Genomic DNA, 23,949 nt, shown 5'->3' on the forward strand with positions numbered 1-23,949 from the left:
CAAAACTTTTACAACTTTTGCCGTATTTAGATCCGACCGCTGATCGACCATTAACTAAAGTGGATGATGCTAAACGTATTATACTGACTTAATTTTTTTTATCTTTCTTAATTTACTAGACATTTGTGCTCTGTTAAAGCCAACAAAACAAATAATACTGTATATTCTTAATATAGCAAAACAACTTCCTACCAAAACATTTCCAATTTGCAAACATTATTTTAAAATCGTTGGCAAATTACAAATAGTCAGGTTCTTGCAAAGATGAAAACTTAAATATAAAGAACAAGCATAAATGTGGTTGCATTTACATTTTTATGCAATTTTGTGTTAAATCCGTAAATATTTGTTGTTGGTCCAAAAGTTGAAACACCTGATATTTTGGCACTTGGGGCGACAGAGTTCACACAGCAAAGCATGTTGCAAGATGGATGCGCCCATGATAACCGACACGAAATTATGCGCAGATTTCAGTATATTTATGGTACGTATTTATCAACTTGCATGCTTAATCTAGGGTATCAATGCAAACTAAAAACATAAATATTTAAAATAGCGATTTTAAAACCATGACCAATTTTACTTTTGTTTAAAAACAAGGTTGTTTGTTAATTTTAATTAGACACGTTTATTAATGCTTTTGTAAACTTAACATATCAACTAGTCTTGTATAGACATCTTTACATATATTTAAAATAGTGTTCTGGTTTCAGAATGCCTTGAAGAATTCTAGAACAATTGATGACCGAATTGTGCAACAATTGAATTCTGTTATTCCCACGCAGTCGTTCTCAGAAGGAATAAATATTTCTGCAAAATGCAAAGATCTTTATGAACTTGTGAGTGATATTTTTAAAACTATGCATTTGGCTGTAAATTTGTTAAAGAAACCACTAAAAAAATTGTGAAAAAGATACATGTAATTTTGCAGTTACTATTATTTTTGTTGTCTTTTAGCGTTATGTATTTGTCTAAATTTCATGTGGCTGAGTTAATTTTTTTGTTGTGTATGAAATTGCCCCTAGAAAGCACTGAAAAAAACTGTTAAAAAAGTTATATGTAACTTTGGAATTACTATTGTTTTTGTTAGTTTTTAGCGTTAAGTATTTTTCTATTTTATGTGAGTTTTTTTGTTGTGCATGAAATTGCTTCCATTACAGATGCAATCAACACATCTTTCAAGAGTCACTGCCATCAAACAATGTATCTCTATGCAAACTGACCGCACGAAGGACTTGGCAGGTCAAAAACAAGCAGACCCAGAAAATTTTCAAATACGGAAAAAGCTAAGCAAGGAGCAGGGCACTGTAAGTCACATGATAGACTTAAACATTGTCATTGAAGTGGTTTGATAAGCATTGGCCATGTTTGAAATTTATTGCTAAGAGGCATAACGACAAACAGTAATGACTTCTGAACATGTTTTTAACATTTGGTTATCATAGATTGTAACCTAGACACTTATTAAGTACTAAGGAACAGACATGTTAAGTAACTATCCTATTAACAGAATTTTTAGCTCTTCCGGCAGTTTTTTATTGTAATATGCCAACGTTTCGATGTCCCATACGAAACACCTTCATCAGGGTAATGACATACAATGCAAACGCAAGTTATTATAAAGCGAAAAGGGCGGCGAAACACACATAAAAAAGGCGATAGAAATAACGCAGTGCGCACCAATGGTCGTGTGATAACACCTGGCTCAATGGTGCAAAAGTGACCGATAAGTTATCGGCATTAGAACGTCCGTTTTAACGTTCATCGTGTTGGTGTGGGAATGTATGTTCCACGACTCCAGGAAACCTCGCTTGTGAAAATCGGTTTCTCTAGCTAACACCTGGGCAGCAGAGAAGTTTATGGTGTGACCGAGGGTAGTAGCATGTTGTGCTAATGCCGATTTTTTAGCATCTTTCTTGGCTACATCCCTCTCGTGTTCTTTAACTATCCTATTGTTTAAACTTTAAACCTTTTAAGTAGCTAAACAAGTCATTAATCATAAAATACATTTATATATAGCTTATTTGACCATAAATTTGTATTTTATCTGCAGTTACGACTCTTTCAACAAGAAATGAACATTGAAGAGATAGTCCAGCAGCGAGCTCAGAAGGTGTTTTACGAGCGATGTCGTGATTACTATCAACCAGAGTCTTGACAAACGTTACAAGTTTCTTATTCCCTATCCACTTATACGGCAATCTAGCTGAATTTAAGATGTGGACTTTTGTTTGCATATGAGCGAAAATGTTTTCACACTGTTTTTGTTGTGCCAAGATATTGTCCAAAAATAAATTTTATTTCAACTAACACAAAAATTTGCATAGAAATTAGGTCACAGTGAAGTACAGAGGTAAAAATAATTTGCATCAAATGTTTAGAAGCGATTCAATCAAGTGCAATGTAGAATTTAGTCTGTCGCTTGTGATTTGGCACTCGGTGCTGCCAGGAAGAGACTCAAAGATGAACTTTAAGAACTGCCACATTGAAGCCAAATGGGAATTGATCTGAAAAAAAGGATTATTACACACTAACAAATCTTGGCATATCAATCTAGCTAAGATTTAAAAATTTGTATTCACTGTTGGGATAAAGAGCCACACAACAAATTTTGCAAGTAGAATGCAAATTTTAGCTTACCATGTAAAAATTAAAGACTTAAATGTGGTTAATCAGACCAGTAAATCGCCCAGTGTTTGGTTCAAATACCCAGAATATACAATTACCAGAACAAAAGACATTTTCTCTATGCAATAACATGGATTATGTAATTAAACTTATTCATGTGTACCTCAAAAAGATTTTTGGTAGTTGGCCACATCGAACATGCATGGTGTATCTTGCGCATGCACAGAGGGCACAGTAGAAGGGGTTGATTAAGAGCTTCTTCAGAAGAGCAACTGGCATTCATTAGACACGCAAACATGGCACAGTGGTTTAAACCAAAAACATGGCAGGTTTCGTGGATAAGTACCTGCAAACATGAAAAAATATATCTGAACAGACAATACATGTTTAGATGGAGATTCAAAGCATTTGAAGTTTACACAATCTAAGCATAATTGGTATTTTTTGTGCCCACTATCAATGTTGCACAGCTTTTTTAGCATGGTAATGTTCTAGTAAAATGGCATCTCTAGGTTGTTTTTACTCAACAAAACAACCTTTTTGAAAGTAGTTAAGATGAATTAATAACTGAGATCAGCCCTGAAGCGTTCATGCAGACCAGTGATCACAACTAGTGATGTACCGAATCGGCTAAATTTCGATTCGGCCGAAACCGAATATTCGGCGGTTTTGCCGAATAAATTCGGCCGAATCAACCGAATCATTTATGACGTCACGCGAAGTCGTACGCTTCGCGTTTGACGTGAAAAAAAAATGTTTATCTACCAGGCAGCCAGTGCAAAATAGTTGTGTTTCGTCCTTATTTCAGTTCTGTGGGGTTTAAAATTGCCTTAAGCATGATTGGCAACTTGCCGATGAATTACTAATTTTTTTGACTACCGTGGGAAAAACGATAATGTGTTGAAAAAGATAAACATTGACGCAATTTTCGTTATGTTTGGACTTTTGAAAGATTGCGTGGACCTTAATAAGCAGAAAAGACACGTTTAACGCTTAAAATTTGTGTTGGTAAAAGATTCGGTTTCGGCCGAATCGCAACAAATTATTCGGCCGAAACCGAATCTTTGCAAAAATGATCGATTCGGCCGAATAAATTCGGCAAACCGAATATTCGGTACATCTCTAATCACAACACACTCATATATAAATCATGGTAAACCAGGCCTATCCAATCAGCCCGTCACCAAGCATTCCCATATGGTGGGGCATGGGATTTAAACCCACAACATGAGCCTATCCAAGTCGTGGGCTTTTCACAGATAATAATGTCTATTGTGATAACTTTGTCGCACCTTGACTAGTTTCCACAGCGCTGGAGCGTTTATTGATGTGATGTCCTTCATATCATCAGCTGTTATGCCTTCAGTGTTTCCTTTAAATCCTCTTAAGTAAGTGGGATCGAATCTCCCGAATGAAGCAACACAGCAATAGTGATGGAAACTTGCCTATAACGAGATGCTAATTTTAAATCTGCTCACATAACTTGGTGAGAGTAATAAATAATCAAATTTAGCTGAAATCGAATTCACTTTTTTAAGTCAGTGTTTCCCAACCTTAGTTTTTTCCTTATCATAGCAATAAATAGAGTATGGAGTTAAAACACTGCTTTACTTAGTTGCCCACCCCCCTGTATGAAATGAGCAAGCTTGTAAAAACTCACATACTTTACAATATTGAAATTTGTGCATTTACTGGCCCCTTGTAACTCTAAACATCCCAGGTTGAGAACCACTGCCCTAATGTTATGAAACAAGTGAAGTTGGGAAGACATACTTGGCCAAGAACAAAGTTAAGATCCTTGCAAGGATAAAGGTCATCCCATGTTACAGCAACGATGCAAAAAGAATCTTTTGGCACCTCAGACCTAAAACCACATTTTGTCATGATTTTGAGCAACATAAGCTTACTAACAATTTCATTTTACAAAAAGACATTTCTACAAAATGTAAGACTCACATTTAAAGGTGATTTGTCGTAGCCCTTACTTTAATATTGGGAAGAAGTCAGTTACAAGATATTGGTGTTTCTTGGTGAAGTCATGTATCCTGCCTTGTACTTTCATCTGGCTTATGTCTCGCTCTGGCAAAACCTCAACAGTGCTTCCAGTAAAAAAGATCCTGATAAAAGAATTAAAAAAAATTGTTTGCTAGTTTTCTGGCAGAATGCAACACATAGGTTTTGACAAAGACAGTTGTATTAGAAAACACAATATTCTTTTAAGACAAAATAAATTATAGATAGTGATGGGACGGGTACCCGGCCTTCGGTAATTGGTATCAATGGTATCGAGCGAGTTTAGTGGTATCGATACTCGTACTCGGTATCGAAATATTTTGCCTCAGTTTTCGATACTAACGTGCGAGTACCGAAGGCCGGTTTACACCATAAGAATACGGGCAACTTTTTACCAACATTTGCTTCGGACAGCACAAAATCGGGAAAAAAGTTCCGCCAGGTTACGTATAATTTTTTCGCTATCATGTGGAGATTACATTTTTCGGCATGTGAGTGTGTGCACCTGCACCCCGGCCATGACAGATAAATTAGCCAGTGATATACAACTAACTACAACACTATATTTAAGTACTTGGTAATCATACTCGGTATCGAAGGTATATACATGTGGTACTCGTACTCGGTATCAGTACTCGCTTCAAAACTTGGTATCGTCCCATCACTGATTATAGATTATGTCAAGGATTGTAATCAACTTACGGAAATAATCTTTCAAAAAAAAAGGAAAACAGAGCTTGCAACAAAATAGCCCAGTAAATCAAACAGAACAAAACATAAAAGAGATACAACAATCATTTGCAATAAAAACAAATATATAAAACAGGCAGCTCAATGGTGGAATCATTTTGATCATAACACATTTAAATGTTGCCGGCTAAAAAAATGAAACCGGCTAAAAGTGAAGTTTACCTTAAAGAGTCAGCGAGTAATGCCCACAGACTTTTGCATCTTCCAGGAATTTGGAAGTTTTTGATGAAATCAGGAAATGGCCCAACTGGTAGCAGACACAGTTTCAGTTGTGGGGGGTTGGTTTTAAATCGCTCCAATTGTCTACAGAGACAAAAACGTTGAAACTTATTTATATATGGCAGTGCAATTTATTTTTATGACGACAAAATGCAGGCAGATGTAGAACCTTTATTTAATTTCATTTGCGGCCAAATAAATCACTTTGTTGTTGAGCAGCAAACTTTAAACTTCGGGGAACATAATCATTCGAATAGCGTTTCATGTAGGAAACAAAACATACATTACAAATTGGACCTGTTAAATTTACTCAGCGCAACGTGTTGTTTCCACTGACCAAATGTTTGACAATCAACAGATTTTGGGCACGGAATCAGTCTTGTGAAAATATCATCTGCTGGAACTAAAATGTTTTCTGCACCTAAAGAAACAACAAACAATATTTTATAAAGCTAACTTTTTGTTTAAGGGTTTTTGTCCGATCCAATTAATAATTTTCTTGTATGAGAAACTACAAGTTTCACACTGAAATTGTTCTAAGGAACACTATACATGGACTTGAAACGTAATTTAATCATAAACATTACTGCCAAAGAACTGGTGTATATAGAATACATCATGCAGACGTTTTGACAATCTCTGTTGTCATCATCAGTGCAGGTTGTCAATCAAGCTGTAGAACAGGGTATATAAAGCACTAAGGGAAAAAGGGAAAAGCCAGCTTTGGCTGATGATGACAACAGAGATTGTCGAAACGTCTGAACGATGTATTCTATATACACCAGTACCTTGGCAGTAATGTTTATTAACAAAAAGTATTTTGTATTTTCATGTTTAACTGTTACTACTACAGCTAGGATTATTGTATTGCTAGCAGAGACAAATCTAATTTAAATATGCACCTTAAATTCGCAAGTCCTAAAACACCATAAACAATAAACATATCTGCAAGTAGAAAAATAATAGGACTCAATAAAATCTTGTTGGTTTTGGGTTTGGAGTAGGTTTCTGTTCCCTGTTTTGGAAGTTTATTAACAAGCCTAGGTTTAGATAATATACTTATAAGTTTCCCACCTTTGCAAGAACAAATGTTTGAGGAGCATGATTTGAACGCCAGGCGATAAAACTTTTGTGACAGAGATGAAGTGTTGTTATAATTCCCAAGCAATCTCTGCATATCTTGCTGTGTGTGATGAAAATAACGAACCTTAGCTGTTAAGCTAAGCACCTAAAAATTCAAAATATGTAATTAGGATAGGTACAAAGTTTGTTTAAAAATAAAAAAAATGATTACTTCAACCTACAAACAATATCTAACTTTACAAGTGAAAAACAAGATTGAACAACCAGTCTGAACGTTTTACGAGTGATAAAAAAAGAATGTAAATTTCCATTATTTAACAAAAAAGTCTAAGAACATGAAAACACCTCAGATGATTACAACAACATATATACTCTGAAAAAAACATTACCTATTGCTGAACAAAGAATGAATGTTTCAGTTCTAAAGCTTAAAGCAATTGTACTTTACCTGGCACACCAAAATCAACTATTTTTGTGTTAAAAACAAGGTTAAGTAAGACTTGCTTGTTTTTAAACTTCGGAAGCTGTGTTGTTTTTTCACTCAATGACATTGCTTTACTGGTGAAGTTAAAATAACATTGTGCAATTTAAGGTTCAAGTTTTCAGGCACATCCAAAGAAACATTACATTGTTTTACCAGCATAACAAACTGCCCAATTTATTAAGTGCTTGAGATTTTACTTAAAAAAAGCTAAATATTTGAACTTATAAGAGGACAAATCCACCAACAAACTGTACTCATAACTGCCAAGTTTATCGATTAAGTACCGTAATAATAATAAATGACTTGAACCACAAAATCACAGTCTAAATCAGTTGTTGCTCAAAAGCAATCGACATTCATTTTAAACCTTGTTTTCGTTTTACAATAGTTTTTGTTCAGCAAATACACATTAAAGACCTGTAAAATTCAACAGTGAACTTCCCTTTTTTACACTTAATGCTTTCATTTTTCACAATTGAAAACAACATTTGTCAACACTATAAAAATTCATAATATTACAATGTTTACTCAATGTCAAAACCAGTGCATGTCTCTTTTTCTCTGCAGTCAATGAAAAAAGCAAAAGCACATACCTGTTGTCATGTCCAAAGCTCTTGAAGAAATACACATAGAATACTATTGCCCGATGAGTTGAATCATATATGTCAGTTGCTAACTATATATTCATAAAGGACAGTAACATATCAAACCAAGACTACAATTGTCTTCAACCCAGTGACCAGGGCAGCAGAACTAAGGGTGTATGAGACAGACCCCAAATAAACACAATTATATCAACACTTGTTATATTTTACAATAGGGTTTTATTGCTGTGTTGGGTCTTTGTCTTGTCATATAAACTTGATTCTTAGTTTGGTTACAGCAGAATTTGTGTCGCAGCTGTATGGAAGCAATTATACATATATTCTCTAGTTGCAAGTTTTTGGTCAACAAATAGTGTCAACTTGCATAAACTTTACTATCAACTACTAAAACAGCTAAAAAGAGCTGCTGTAGATTAATGGTCATCAACCTTTTTTACACAATCCCATACATAAGATCAATATTTGCATGAAAGTGCTTGCCCCATGAGCAGAAGTGAGCATTCAAATTTACCCAGTAACACAGGGATCAGGTTGTAGAGTCAAAACTTAGTTTAATTCTCACAAATTTGATGTTACAACAATATGCAGAGTCTTGCAAGTGATAATCGTAGGTGAAGTTTGTTACATCATAGACAAGATAACACTATGGTTATGCGCAAACAGTCACTGTTACCTGGGTCAGAACAAATTAGTACTACTCAGCAGAGGAGACTCTTATACATTTCATGTAATGTTACATTAAATGTACCAAACTAAAAGTTACTTACAAACAAATACTTCGCATTTTAGAAAGTAATTGTATAGGAGAAGGGAAAGCAAAAAGCTCATTACCGTTGTATTAAAATGGTATAGCCCCTTTTGCGAATCCCTCAGTTCCTATTTTATACAATTAGTTATTATAAAAAGGACAAAATCATGTCTATTGAATAACTGTGCTGTAGATAAATGTATTGTTGCCAATTGATTTACCTTTTGGACAGAAATTAACTCTAAAACCTAAAAATAATTCGGTATTGTACACTAATATATTCTATTGCCAATCAATTCAATACCCAACTAGCTTTTCTTATTAAAATTAACAGATTCTGTCATAATCCACATGCTACATACATATTGGCAAAAGTAATAATTCAGACTCCCCCAGTTATATTACTGTGACACTTAGCTACAGTGACTGATATGACATCTCTTCTCTTTGGTGGCTCAGAATTCAAAACATTATGCTTTCAGAACAAGAAACTGCCCACCCCAGCACAGAATGTGACATAGATTTCCCAACTGTCTCGGTACAGTGCAATCTGCCTTGTTGGTTTTAAAAAAGTTATGCACCACATATGTCTTCCTACAAAATGGCAACATCACATAACAATTCAAATGCTGTCTTCTTTCAAAGTAATATCATTTTGTCTTCTTGTCCACTCTAGTCTTAAACAGATGTTACAATTCATTGAAAACAATGCTTTTTTAATACGAGTTAGAGAACACCATTTGGTTAAAACGAAGGAGGACAAGTTAAACAACCAAAGGAAAACTGTTTTCACTTAGAACCCTATTTTACTCTCTGTTGCTCAGTTTTCATTCTCTCTCGTAGTCATGTTTGTCTAAAAGCACATTTAATGCAGTGCAAAATTGTTTAAACTACCTTCAATGAAAAGAACATCTATTCAAATATATCAAGTAGGGTCCCTATTGATTGTATGGCTTTTATAACATGATTTTGTGCATGCAGAAGCCAATGGGCCCCCATACACAAATTGTTAACAATATTATATCAATACTAGTATGTAGATTTAGAATTAGTGAAAAGCTTGAAACACATCTGTTTTATTCACCTGAAATCAATTGGTAAGTACTGGAGAAGCCTTAAATAAAATTTCACTTTTCAGAGTATGTGAGTTAATCACTAGGCTAAAATGGGGCAAAATTAACATGGACAAACTTAAGATCGTGGTTTGTCACTTGTTATACTTTCAAAAAGTTTTTCTACTCATTCTTGATGGCTTGATACTTACATACAGTGTTTTTTTAAGGTGTTTCGGGGGGCCGAAACGGTCCCCCAAATTTCTCCAGCGGTTTCCCAAATAAGCAAATATGGCTATTTTTGGGTATTTAAATGAAACACTTGCGGTCTCTTAAAACTACTTAGTGGTCACCCAAACCAAACCTTAAAAAAAACCTGCTTACATACTTGGTTAGACATAAAAAAACACAGAAAAAAATGTAAAAAAACAAACATTGAAAGCTTCCTTCATTATTATTAATTAGGTACATTCATCACAATACGACAATATGATTGCTTCATGTACATTATTTGAAATGATGACAAGTACAGGCAAAAAGTTTTGCATGTAGTTTTTCATTTCTGTAAAACAACAAATATGAGTCTACATGAAGTCAGTTATGCATCACATCATACGGATTTTTAAACAAAAGCTTGTTTCTCTTTAATTCCATAACCTGAAAATATTACTAGAAAGATGGTTTCATATTTTTATTATGTTTGAATTTTAGTTGGTCCCCACATTTATCAAGCATTTAACAACACAATGTAGAACTGAATGGGTCCCCAAACACAGGTGCAAACAATGACAGTAATGTTTTAAAGTAAGAACGTAACAGTGATAAAAAGCAAGAAATGAACTTGAGTTTGACCCAAAGTCTGTTTGCATTTGCAGATACCACCTTTTAACAGTTAAAACAATCCTGTTTCATTTATCATTTGGTTTTTAATAGGAGGTTCAAAATTGAATCAATTTTTTGTCAATGAATTAGAGAATAAAACAAGTAGCATAGTACAAGGTATTGGAGTCTGAATTTTACTCTGTTGTCACTTCATAAAACCAGTCCCAATGTTCCAAGCAATACCACCTTGGTTCTTACATGTTTGTATACCCCTGGACTTGCTTAATGATCAGAACTAATTGCTGTTTGATTTTTCAACAGTCAATATGATTTTGGCTAAATATTGCACTACTTGTAAAAGCATACAAGCCAATAAATGATAAGCTGCAGACAGTGCACACTGTTTCGACCTATAAGGTCTCATCAGTGCAGCTGGTGACGAGAGATCGGCCGCATTGGCTAGTATAGCCATCAAACATGTATGGGTTTTTACCCTGTTGCTCACCACAAACTGGAGTGCCGTTGAATGGCTACACTAGCCAATGTGGCCGATCTCTCGTCACCAGCTGCACTGATGAGACCTTATAGGTCGAAACAGTGTGCACTGTCTGCAGCTTATCATTGCACTACTTATTTTGCAACTGGGGCTTTCACAGTTACAGTTCTTCAAGAAAACGTGCACATTGTTAAAGATCTGACTAATTATATCAATTATAATTCACAATCACCTTGGAAATAAACCTCCACAATTTTCTTGTGAAACTGGACTCCTGTGGATAATAATGTCATTAAAAGTCAAACACCTTCATAGTTAAACCATTATTCCATTTCAACGATTGTGCCTCAAAAGTATCTCAAAAGTGCCAACAGTTATATTAGTGTTTCTCAACCTTTTTCCTGTATCGCCCCTTTTACACCGACATAATTTAAAATCGCCCTCCCTTCCCCAAAAACACAAAATCATTAAGAGTTTAATTCACAGACAATAACAATGTGACGATAAAAGCTGCATGATGCAAAGACAACTAATCTTTCACAAGCTTCAGTTTAGCTCCTGAAAAGTAAAACGGAACCCAGGGCCCGTTTGAGAACCACTGTGTTAGACTTTAACAATAGTTTATTTGTAATGAAACATTGCTTTTTAACATAGATAATGCATCAATACTAGAGTGGAGTAAGCTTTCAAAGCTGCACTAAAGTGGGTGTTAAAAGTTCCTCCAAAATTTTGCATCAATTAATGAAATCCAGTCATGATCCATCAACAGACTTTTTTGCACTGTATCAGGGGTGGCCAAACTGTGGCTTCCGAGCCGCATGCGTTTTTTTGAGTCTTTGATTGTGGCTCTTTAAAGTGGAACATGCATTTCCCCATCTTGTCGAGTTGTTTAACATGATTATAAAACAATGCATTCTCTATCACGTATTAAAAATAGGTAATAACCAATGTACATTCCGAAAACCGAAAAGCACATTATTGTACAGTACGCGCTAGCTTGTGCATTGTAGTCAAATATATTGTCAGATTGAAGCTGTATGTCAGGCCTGACATTAGAAGCATTTTACTTTTGTATTGTGTCTTGTACTAGCAATAACTGCAAAGTTTAACCGGTTAAATGTCGTTCAGAAAAATAAAACTTTCAAAAAAAAGGGTGGAAGGAGGAGTTTGCATTTATTGATAATGGAGGTAAAACTGTGTGTCTTATCTGTGAAGCTTCGCTCAATCATTACAAAACTAGTAACATAAAACGACATTTAACAAATACGAAAGTGGACGAAAACGCCTGTTCAGCATTTTATAAAACGACATTACGAAGCTAAACACAAAAACTTTCCCATCTAATCAGCTTAATTTCAAACACCTTGCAGCCCAGGTGGAGACTCAGAGTATCACCACACAACAATAATCATTTTATAGCGTACACTTCATTGTGAGTGAATAAATTCGTTTTTAATTTTTGTGTTGCGGCTCTTTTAAAACTAAGTTTTGTGATATGCAGCTCGAGCGTGAAGCAGGTCTGGCCACCCCTGGTCTGTATAAAGTTTTAACATTGCACAGCTATTTCTGTTGGTGATTGTTCTAGTGAAATTGTTTGCGATGTGTCTTTCACCAAGCAAAATAAACTCAAATCAAATTCATGTGCAAGTACTAATGAGTAAAATGAAATTTGATTAAAAAATCAGCACTGGATAACAGTTTTCAAAATAGTTTTATTGTCCAAGCATATGAAGGATGAATGTTTTGTACAGTTTCTATTAACGACAGTACCAGCTTTTGCAAAGGTTCTTGGGGAATGTTACAGAAGAAAAAAAAAGTTACAGAAGAGTCAATGTTACTTTAAATGTACTTTATAAGACACTCCTGTTAAACAAATCATATGTTTGACAACATTTTAAAAGATTATATTGCTGTAATTTTTATTGATAATCTCGTTGCAATGTAACCATACTATTACAGGTACATTCAGTTTCGGCAATTGACTTTTTTTAACAAACTACAACTGATTTGGTTTTTCAGGTTTGACTAAAATGTTTATTTAAGTAATGAAGGACAACAGTTAATAAATACAGATCAGTTATCAATCTGATTAATAGATTATCAACATGCTAAGCATCTAGACTCAGTTTCCCAGAGTATGCAAAGAACTATTCACTCAAATGGGTACAGTTAAAATTTCTGACCTCTTCGCAATTAACCAGAAAGGTCTGGCCACACTTCACTTGAATACATTTTTTTTATGATGAAAGTTACACGTTGTCCGTTGAAATCGCTTGTACTCGCTTTAAGAAAACCCATAAAACTTCGCAGTTTTGTTTATCACATGTTTCAGCGAAGCACAGAAAATTTACGAAATATTTACAAAAACGTATGTTATGATTGACTTCAACAGGAATCCGTGCTTCTGATGCTTTAAATTTCTTTTTACATTCATGAGCGACAATCATGTTACACAGCTTTACATAATTTAAAACTGCACACATGATGCAGTTTTTGCTGGATGGTGTAAAAACAAAATAACTGTCTAAATCACGATTAGCAAAACTTAACAAGCTTTTGTGTACAAGTAAAAGTCAGCCTTTGTACAGTTTTTATGCAGTAATGTACACATCACAAGTCTGCAACAGCAAGTGTTCAATTCAGATTCTTGTCTACTCGATACAGAAAGTGTTTTGAGCATGAAAAAGTTATGATTTTCGCTCGGACATCTCAGTAATTCAATACCGTCGTCGCTTTTGCTTCCCATCAAAATCCATGTCACCGTAACCGCCGCGTCTTTGCCCAGGATGTGGTCCTCCGCTATAACCCCCACCCCCTCCAAAACCCCTCTCCATGGGTGGACCATGGTCCATACGAGGGCCTGGGTCCATACGGGGGCCTGGGTCCATACGTGGCCCGGGACCCATCATATTGGGGTCCCCTCTTTGCCCCATACCTCCCCCACCCCTGTTTGAATCAAAGCGGGACTACAAATGGTTGAAGATTTCCAAGTTCCGACGCATCATGAAAAAACAAATCAAGAACAAACTCCAATTAGATTTTTCTCTAGTTTCAATACATCTGCATAATATTTAGGCACAAATTTTAGTTTTGGGGCCCCCACTTCCAATTTACACAAATTATGCTTAATAGTTAGTTACACACTGAGTATTTGCTCTGACTTTCAATGAGATCTGAAACTCATCCAAAAAAGTAAACAATAAAGGACCACAGCAAATTCTTGCCCATCATTGGTATAACAAAATAAATGGTGAAAATCCAAATTACACAAATGGTGCTTAATAAATTGGTCACATACAATGACTTATCAACAGGCTTGAGAGTTAGCCAAAAAACTAAAACATTATGAAAACAAAATCTGAACATTGTATAGAACACAAAGATCACAGGTTCGAGAAAAACTTTCTTGACAAACTAGATGTTCAGCCATGTTTCTGCCTAAGCCAAACTCTTAAAAATGTAGTCAACTTCTGAAATAAATCTACAAAGAAGTCTTTGCAAACAAAAACAATATTAGAATCGAAACCCTAGCCTTTAATGTTTAATATGAATTTCAATTCTTTGACTCCCACATTAGCGATAATTCTTTGTCAAGTTCAAAACCGACTGAATAAAAACAGTTTTCCAGCAAATATGTGCTATTTCTATTAAACCACCTTTTAAGGTCTAATGATGCAACCCAGCATATTTTTCATAAGTCTCACTTTCTGTAAATGTGAGTTAAACCTTACCAGTATTTGCATGCTGCATAATACTCAACCAAATTTGCCTAATGGAACATATTATCAAGGAAAGGGGTGAACGTATGAACCTCAGGGCTGTCATTAATTTGGGGCTAAAAACAAGAAGAATCTTAAAAAGCACAACAAATCTTTTAAACTATTTTTTTTTAATTTTTAAACTATTTCTCTTCAACAACCAAAAGCAGGAAAATTGGACTGAAAAAAACATTTATCACTTTCATTTGAACCAAACTCTCTTCAACATCTTAAAAAAGTATACAAAAGATTAACATAGAGCCAAATTGGCCGACAACTGTTTCATAAAACTGCAACAAAAGGTTTACATATAAAGGTTTAAACAACAACCACTGTATGTTTTTTCAACAATCCATCAACACCAATATTGGATAAGTAATGAGCAATTTTTATGCAAATATATTGATGCGACAGTCAAGAAACCACACCAGATTATTTTCAAGAAATTTAAACAACTAACACATGATCTTTGCAAAGGTTTTAAAGTCAGTAAACCAACTCAAATCCAGCTTCACTGCTTAAATAAGTTTTAATATGATGGAAGTGGGTACCCCAAAACATACACAATGTTTTAAAAAGTTAACAATATCATGTTTGTTTTATATTTGCCACTTTACTTATAGTAGCACAAAATCTGCTTATTTTTGTCTTTATCTACAAACTCTTTGTAAGAGTGTTTGGAAATTTGTAAAACGACCAATGTGGCAAATCAGTGCTTGATCACCCAACAGGCAAAGTAAACACATGATAGGGTATCAATTCAGCTAAATCTACATCTGCTAGAACGGCCCTGTACCACATAGTGGCATTTTGAAATCCATACAACTTAATCGTTTAGTTTTGCAACTAAATCCCTTTAAATCCTTTAGTTGCACAGGTCTCCTACTGACACTGTGTTTAAGTATTAGTCCACAAAGAACTTTACAACTAGCTTTTTAAAACCTGAGCAAGATTATTCCCCTTTAACATAATTAGACATTACATAGTTTTTTGTTTCATAGTTTTAAAGTTTTTCAGAGTAGAATCATAGTACACACAATTTCAGAGTTTGTTTTTAGCTCTGTTTTTGGGTAAAATTCGGCGCTTGCTTCAAACAACACTACGCTGAAAGGTAAAAGTTTCAACCAAGTTAGTCCGTTGCTGCTTTTCAGAAGTACAAGTATACATGATACATAAAACTTATTAATCCAGTTGTTTGGGTTAATTCCACTGTAATATGCTCAGCACAGGCCTGTTTGACAAATTGACTTTATAGCTTTAACTTGTAGTAATAATTTTGACACCCATGTCTGTGGAACAGGATTAGCTAACAAAAGCATTGTTAAGAGATAAATATTTCACCCTTGTGGACACCATAAGCCCCTACTTTAAATAGAATATTTTTAAATAATGGTGACATCTTAATAATCAGTTACTTGCAAATAGGCTGGGTTTAGACATCACTGTGTTTAAGCTCTTCAAATTCACATTTCTGCATGCCATTAGTAAACTTTACACTAAAAATTTTGACGAAAACTCTTGGTAGAACGAACAATCTTCAAACCAATTTAGCATTACGCCCACATAAAAATGAAAACTTACTATGCTACCAATTGGTTTATGATATTTTAAATTTGTTGTGTTTTTGGGTTACACTGCACTTTTTTTTTCCTTTTGAATCAATCTGCTCAAAAATGTCAGAGTTTTGTTAGACCCCCATATTTTTTGCATTCAAAAATCAATAACTATTTTTTTTGTTACAAAAACTATAGTCTGACTGCTCATTTAGAGTCTACATACCCAGGTACTTTAGTACAGAAACTTTCATTAATGTTGTCCGGTAATTACTGTTACATTCATTTAAGCGACTGCCTGCAAATTCATATTGACGTAAGAATTGTTAAAAAAGCATGAAATAATCCCAATGCTGTTCTCTTGCCATGGTGGCATTTCTAAACAGCTCACGACGGACGTACATTAATTACCAGGATCAGCTGTGAAGCATTAATACAGACCAACAATCTACCAACTGCAAGATAGATTTCACTAATCATGAATGCATGGAAAAGGCTTGATTTGGTATGATGCTTTCGCAGTCTGGTTTAAAACCTTTTTAACTCTCACGTCCCACCATATTTTCAAAAACTACAAACTTCTCACACAACTTTTTATCCAGAGCTGAAGACTAAACTATATTTGGTCAATAATCTTTTCCAACTGCAAATGCAGTATTCTAAACCAGACCAAGTTTCTCACCAAAACCATTTAAAAGATCTAATCTTCTCAAACTATCCAACTGTGTATCAACACTCTATCAAATCTTTTTCGACATGAGGCAGAAATAAGAAAGATGACCTTCCAGTTTTAAGTGACACTTTACTTACCGGTGCCGGACCAAGACCACCTTGCCCTCCCATCATTTCTTGTGCAATAACATCATGAAGCATTGCCTGGGCTTGAGCCTGGGAGCCTTCAGACCGAGCGAATTCTGGCAAATTTAACAATTGTTATGGCGAAAGAATAAACTAAACAATCAAAATAAATTTAACGATCACAAAATTTCTACAGCAACCACAAATGCGTTTTGAAAGCAATTTGGAAGAAAAATGTATGAAAAATATTTGAATCACTAAACCTTACTTTACTGATACTAAAAGTTTGTTTTTCAAAATAGATTAAAACATTCGGTTAATTATACTTGTATTTTGAAAAAGCTTGATAGGTAGCTTTGAAAAATAAAAGTTATTCATTGCTACGGTTTTATCATGACAAAAAGCTTCTATACTAAGCTAAAGTAACCATACCTCTTGGGAAGCCCATTGGATCTTGTTTAAATGACTGCAAATAGAAAGATTTTATTTGAATAAGGCACTGATGATGCTGTATGAGACACAGTTAACCTCAGTGTAACCGGATTCGGTTAATCCAGATCTTTGCCTAATTCGGACAAAACTTGAGGTACAAATGATTTGTAATGGGGTAAGGCAGTGGTTCTTAACCTTTTTGGTGTGGTTTCCCACTAAAGTCAACCACCAACTTCGAATTTTCCCCTCTGTTATTTTTATAAAGTGTTTTGTGCCCTACGTTAAACAAACACAAAAACTATTCTTTGAATGAAATAATTTTGAGAAGCGATTTGGTCTGGAACTCCAAAGGTATACTGCAATCTTATTTAGTTTTGTGCTTCTGTGAGAGATTAAAGTGTTTGGAATATTGAAGAGTCTCCTCTGCTTGCAATAGTCATTTATTCCATCATAATCAACAAAGGAAAAGCTTTTATTCGCGCACAATAGCAAAGTCATTGATACTTTTAGTCTTGTCTGTGATGTAACAAACGGCATTTGGATTTATATATGTGTCTTGTAAGCCTTGCTGAAATTAATCTTACATGTTGTTGCGAATTTTTTTTAGGAAAGTAACTTTCAATGATTAATTCAAAGCGGGATTCGACCCTCGGCCCGAGTTTGGTTAACTGACTTACATAATTTCCCTCTGAAAACATTAACACCGGTTAAGAACCACTGGGGTAAGGCTTAAATCAACATCAGTTAACTCAAGTCTTTGTCTAATCCGGACAATTTTTGGGTCCAAACGGGTCTGGATTAACCAAGGTTTGCCGTATATCTCAAAATCTTAATAAACTTATGTGAGAAGTTGTGAAACATGTGAATTTCAGACTTACCCCTTCAATCTGAGCTCTAAGCATATCTTGTCTATGATGCATCTCCTCAAGCTCTTTCTTTCTTGCTTCTTCACGACTACATCACAAAAAATATAATTTTCAAACTTGCATTATGAATATAGGTGGGTTTAAATAATATTTTTCAAGTATGCGCCTAAAGTTTATGCTTCACAGAATCAAAGCGTATAGTTTGGCAATAATTAGTATGTTGTCAATGACAGGGAGTAGAAATGCTTGTCATGTGGGTTTAAGTTCAATTCAGTTCAGCTACAGTATTTTTTTATTCAGTGGGTCCAGGTTTGGTTCAGGTTTCAAAAACAATTTTGTCGTTTGGGTTTTAATTCAGTTCGGGCAAACTCACATTTCTAAACCAGCTGAAATCCACACATTAAAAACCATAGCACAATTTTTGTTTTTTATTTAAATCAGGGGTGGGCAACCTGCGGCCCTTCATTAAGGTTGTGCGGCCCGCAGAGATGCTTGGATTTCAAAAGTACTGGCAAACAAGTCCAATTATTACATATTTTTAAACTGATTAATGCGCCTGATGCTACTTTTCTGCGATCTGGCAAAATGTGACTAGAATCAAATACGCATTATACTTTTATTTAAGCATATTTGGTAAGCAACAAAGTAAAATCACTTTGTGTTATGCACATGTGCGGCCCGTGATCCAATTTTGACATTTATAATTGGCCTACAGTAACAAAGGTTGTCCACCCTTGATTTAAATTAATAAACTTTGTGGTGGAAAAGTACAAAAAAATACAGTAAATGAAAACAACTTACGCCATTTCCAGTTGTTGCCGACGATCAAGTTCACGTTTCCTTGCGTCTTCCAGTCTCTGCAGCTCTTCTTGTCTTCTCATTAAGTCTGTTCAATTTGAGATTTTAATAAGACCAAACACAATCACATGCGAACAGTCAAATGCCACTCTGGTAAAGATACATCTGGTTAATTATACTTGCTAAACGTTTTATGCAATTACCTAAACGATTTTCGTATCAAATGGCTAGTAAAGGATTTATAATACCTATGCGATGAACCAGTGTGCAATTAGTGTGTGTTTTATTGAAAAAAAAAACACAAAACAATTACGTCATAGATTTTTAAAAGATTTATAGACTTAAAAGATCATAAGACTAAAAAAACTTTGATGCTGCCAATCACAACATTTTTATAAAATACCTTGTTTCATGAGCATAGTTTTGTGTTCATGAATTGCATTTTCCATTTCAGTTTCTAGTTTTTCTTTGGCACCCTGAATACTTTTCTCCATCTGCTCACGTTGTTCCCTCTCCAGGTCATCCAGTGCTTTCCATCTTCTTGCAAACTCCTCTTCAAATGTACCAGGTTGTGCAAAGCGCGGCGGAGCTTCCCGTTCCCTGCAAATTCCAGATACATGATTGTAACAAAGTAATTCACTTAATTGCAATTTTGTCATCCGAAACAAATCTTAAAGTTTAAGAGATGATTACCGAAGCAGAGACAAAATGAAAAAGCATGGAGCCATTACAGTAATGGGCAAGCTGCAGACAGTGGACACTGTTTCAACCTTGTGTATCAACCAGTAGGACATTATAGCTCTAATTGTCATCAAGGGGTAACGGCACCAGAAAGGTTGGGAACCGCTGACGTAAGCAATGAAACAGTGTGCACTGTCTGTAGCTTACTAATACAAGCAAGCATTCCAAAACATCATTTAGCAACACATCAAAATCGACAGCGGTTAAACAAGTCTAAGGATATTAAAAGTCTAAAGTTATTTATAAGTGTAGAATTTGGATTACTATTATCCTTAAACAATGACAAAAAAACGTAAAATACAAACGGAAACAAGCGCGTTATCGGTGTGACGTAGTTGATTGTACCTTTTCTCGTTACTTTTTTATGTATATAAACGCGCTTGTTTCAACTTGTGTTTTACATTATATTTACTGATGATGACAAAGGTTTTTGTCGAAACGACTGATTAATTAAATGAATATGTTTTATTCTACTTCGCTGGCAACTTGTTTTCTAGTAAAGCTACTATTTAATAGTGATGGGACGGGTACCCGGTACTCGGTACTCGGTATCGATGGTATCGAACGATTTCAGTGGTATCGATACTCGTACTCGGTATCGAAATTTTTTGTCTCAGTTTTCGATACCAACGTGCGAGTACCGAAGGTCCATTTACACCATAAGAATACGGGCAACTTTATGCCAATATTTGCTTCGGACAGCATAAAATTGGAAAAAAGTTCCGCCAGGTTACGTATATTTTTTTCACTATCGTATGGAGATAACATTTTTCTGCATGTGTGTGTGCACGCCTGTACCCCGGCCATGACAGATAAATTAGTCAGTGATATACAACTAAGTACAACACTGTACTTAAGTACTCGGTAATCGTACTCGGTACTCGGTATCGAAGGTATATACATGTGGTACTCGTACTCGGTATCGGTACTCGCTTCAAAACCTGGTATCGTCCCATCACTACTATTTAAGTCCGTGTCTTGTGTACCTAATGACAAAAACTTACTGGAAAAACTGTGGGCTTTTCTGCATGTTTCGTTCTTGCAAACCGTCCTCTGAATCTTCCTGTTCACGTTGGCATGCAACAATGGCTCGTGGAGATGAAGTCAAAAGGAAGCATCCATCCTTCAAATATAGGTAAGGGTAAATCATGGTCATCTTATCAAATGTTTCACAAAAGTGCAAAAACAAAACTGGATTCAGGTTCTTTCGAGAAGTGGTATTAATATGGTGGTTTACTAAAAACGTACAGGTACTTTGCAAGGTTTAGGTGATTAGTCACAGGCGTTTAATCAAAATGATAACTAACATGACATTAGATAGACTATGCATTGTGCATTAATGTGGCACTACTTTTTTTACATTTTGTATGTTTCTTGTGCAAAAATAAAACCATTTTGAAGTCCTGCTAGTAGATCACGTAATTTTTAATAACCAACAAGTGATTACAAAAACTAAAACATAGAATACAAAGATAATGTGAATGTAAAAAACTACTGAACACCTTGATCTGTTGAAGAGCTTTCATTGCAGCAGATTTACGAGCAAACTCAACTATCCCCTTCTCAGTTGAACGGCCACGATCATCCACAATCACAATCGCTCTTTCCACTTGACCGAATTGGGAGAAGGCTTCTCCCAGCAGTTCATTAGATACCTGCATTAAAATGTTCATTTATTGAAATGCGAGAAAATGTAAATCCTATTTTTATTAGTGGTCATACAAATGAATCAATTTGTTCATGTAGTTGTAAACCAGGGGTTCCCAACCTTTTTACGATCTCGTACCACTTGGACGCACTGCACTGTCACGCGTACCACTTCTTGCAGAACAACTAATTTGATCAAATCATATTCATTCAAAAGAATGGCCTACTAAATAACACTAAAGTACCACAATTAAATTGAATGAGATTTTTGTTTTTGTTTACTGTAAACAATTATAAAGTTGCGAAACCAGGCTTTTGTGAAAAAAACGGAAGCTACTCGCGTACCACCTGAAAAACCTTCGCGAACCACTAGTGGTACGCGTACCACAGGTTGGGAACCCCTGTTGTAAACCATAGTCTATTATCCTCATAAACAAACAACGCCAAATCAAGCTGGTATTATATGCACTGACATGAGGTAAAGCAGGCCAAACGCAGCCTATTGATTAAAGATTGTGCAACACCGGGACCCTTGGAGCGAGTCCACTTGTTATATGGTGACATTTTTTGCGACCTGACAATATGCAGCTAGAATTAAATGCGAATTTGACCTATAGTTGTCAACTCAATATAGGCACATCAACTCAATATAGGCACATTTGGTATGCAATAAAGTGCAGCCCGACAGTGACAAAGGTCGCACACCCCTGATGTAAAACATAGACTTGGAAACTTTGGGTTTAGATGGGTTTTACCAATCTTTGTGCTCTAACAACTAATAAGTAAAGACTCGATGGTACCTTTGCAAAAGTTAAAAAACCAACACTGCCATGTGTGTAAGCACCTGTTTTACAGTTATCTTAAATTTTTTACTACATTATCACATTACAAAAAATGTTAATATATTTAGGCTACTACTGCATGTGACTGCATGATGCCCCATGGCATTCTGCTCAGAATACTGCATGCTTACAAAAGTCGGAAAATTATAATTGGCGTAAAAGCATATTCAAGTCCTTCACAACTTCCTGTCGTGTGATAACATGCGGTCACATGTGGTACCATGCGGTAATTAGTACCACCGGTTTAGAATTCATCTGTATAACTTACGTATGGTGACAGATTCTTTACACTGAGGGCTGCTCCGTGCGTGGCAAACCGAACACGAAGAGGTCGATTTTTTAGTAAAGTTCCATCAAGCTCCCATTTGGCTTTTTCGGCATTGGCTCTGGTATCCTAGTTTCAAACAATAAAAAAAACGGTTTAAAAGAGGTTAAATATGACAGAAACACTCACACTTTTAAAAACACATTTCGACATGGGTTGTACTGAATACCGCATGATATTCTGCTTAGAATATTGCGGGGTGGAGGGAATGTGAGAGTACAAGCCTCAACACGGGTCAATTAGACCAGATTCTAGTGTTATTTTAGTTACAAACTATCACCCAACCCGAATAGCTCTAATCATCAGTGCTTTCAAAAGTCCGCAAAATTATAATTTTCGTGAATGCATATTCAAGGCCTTTACAACTTTCTGCCATGTGATAACATGTGGTAACATGCTGTATTTAGTACCACCACTTTGTCATGGCATGAAAACACCCTAGATTTTTCAGTTGCAATTTTTTGGTACTTACCATTCTTACAAAACCAAATCCTTTATCAGAGTTGATAAACGTTTCTGAAATTTCCCCGAATCTGGTGAAAAGTCCTTTGAAAGCATCTTCTCCCATTCCAAGTGGTAAGTTGCCAACAAACAAGCGGCTCCGTTGAGTAAACTTTTTCTCATGCGGAGGCAGTCGTCCACCTGCCATAGAAGTTCAAAGATCACAATTAAAGCATCAACTTATCATTATTTTATTCGCAGTTGTGTATGTGTTTACATCAGGCATATGGATTACTTTGGGCAAGCAATTGGCAACAGTGAAAGGACTATATTATAACATTAAATTAACTGGCAAACTGTTTAAACTTATTTTTACCTCACGCCTTTGTCAAGACAATCTATTTTAGCTTGGTCGATAAAATGTACGTTTAGCTATAGGAAGGCCACCCATTTTAGCAAAGTTAATTTTTTCAGCCGAAATCATTTTTTATTGAAAAAACTTTTTTCTTGTGAAATTTCTTATTTTCAATTTTTGAAACAAAATCACTACAAATAAAAAAACATGTTTAACTGACTATTTTGTGCATGTGCTGGGGGTGGTGCTTCAGCAGGGCTCGGACGAGGTGATGGTGCAGGTTTTTCTTTATGAACCTTATCGCTTTTCGGACTTTGCATGACTTCAGCTTTTACATGTTCTGCTTTTTCACGCTTCATAGCCGGCGATCCATTATGTTCTTTGCTTGGTTTCTTAGGATTGTTAAAATATCTTCCACCTCCACTTGGGCGATTTGCAGGCATATTTACAATTATTTTTTATGTAAAACTGACCTGTGGCAAAATATTTTTGT

The 23,949-nt window shown here is 35.4% G+C and overlaps 2 protein-coding genes across 2 annotated transcripts; one reads left to right on the forward strand and one right to left on the reverse strand.

The window, feature by feature from the left end:
- Window positions 1-362: 362 nt before the first annotated feature.
- LOC145232317 (protein MIX23-like) lies at window positions 363-2,306 on the forward strand. The gene is made up of 4 exons (XM_080096911.1): window positions 363-484; window positions 714-839; window positions 1,161-1,307; window positions 2,054-2,306. The coding sequence occupies exons 1-4, from the start codon at window positions 428-430 to the stop codon at window positions 2,156-2,158; spliced, it is 435 nt and encodes a 144-aa protein (XP_079953037.1). The 5' UTR covers window positions 363-427; the 3' UTR covers window positions 2,159-2,306.
- LOC145232316 (uncharacterized) lies at window positions 2,279-23,949 on the reverse strand. The gene is made up of 18 exons (XM_080096910.1): window positions 23,677-23,949; window positions 23,133-23,302; window positions 22,604-22,729; window positions 21,349-21,501; window positions 20,851-20,969; window positions 19,509-19,705; window positions 19,109-19,193; window positions 18,320-18,395; window positions 17,442-17,475; window positions 17,022-17,125; window positions 6,685-6,838; window positions 5,908-6,031; window positions 5,554-5,694; window positions 4,614-4,745; window positions 4,402-4,492; window positions 3,921-4,073; window positions 2,792-2,974; window positions 2,279-2,507 (listed from the first exon to the last, which is right to left on the reverse strand). The coding sequence occupies exons 1-18, from the start codon at window positions 23,897-23,899 to the stop codon at window positions 2,370-2,372; spliced, it is 2,403 nt and encodes an 800-aa protein (XP_079953036.1). The 5' UTR covers window positions 23,900-23,949; the 3' UTR covers window positions 2,279-2,369.

Source organism: Phallusia mammillata, chromosome 6 (assembly GCF_965637545.1).
Source record: "Phallusia mammillata chromosome 6, kaPhaMamm4.hap1.1, whole genome shotgun sequence".
NCBI classification, from domain to species: Eukaryota; Metazoa; Chordata; class Ascidiacea; order Phlebobranchia; family Ascidiidae; genus Phallusia; species Phallusia mammillata.

Coding starts and splice junctions, on each gene's coding strand:
- LOC145232317 (XM_080096911.1), top strand. CDS start 428: ATGGATGCGCCCATGATAACCGACACGAAATTATGCGCAGATTTCAGT. Junction 840..1,160: donor GCAAAGATCTTTATGAACTT/GTGAGTGATATT, acceptor CTTCCATTACAG/ATGCAATCAACACATCTTTC. Junction 1,308..2,053: donor TAAGCAAGGAGCAGGGCACT/GTAAGTCACATG, acceptor TTTTATCTGCAG/TTACGACTCTTTCAACAAGA.
- LOC145232316 (XM_080096910.1), bottom strand. CDS start 23,899: ATGCCTGCAAATCGCCCAAGTGGAGGTGGAAGATATTTTAACAATCCT. Junction 22,730..23,132: donor GATTTGGTTTTGTAAGAATG/GTAAGTACCAAA, acceptor GTTTGAAACTAG/GATACCAGAGCCAATGCCGA. Junction 19,194..19,508: donor AACTATGCTCATGAAACAAG/GTATTTTATAAA, acceptor CAAATTGAACAG/ACTTAATGAGAAGACAAGAA.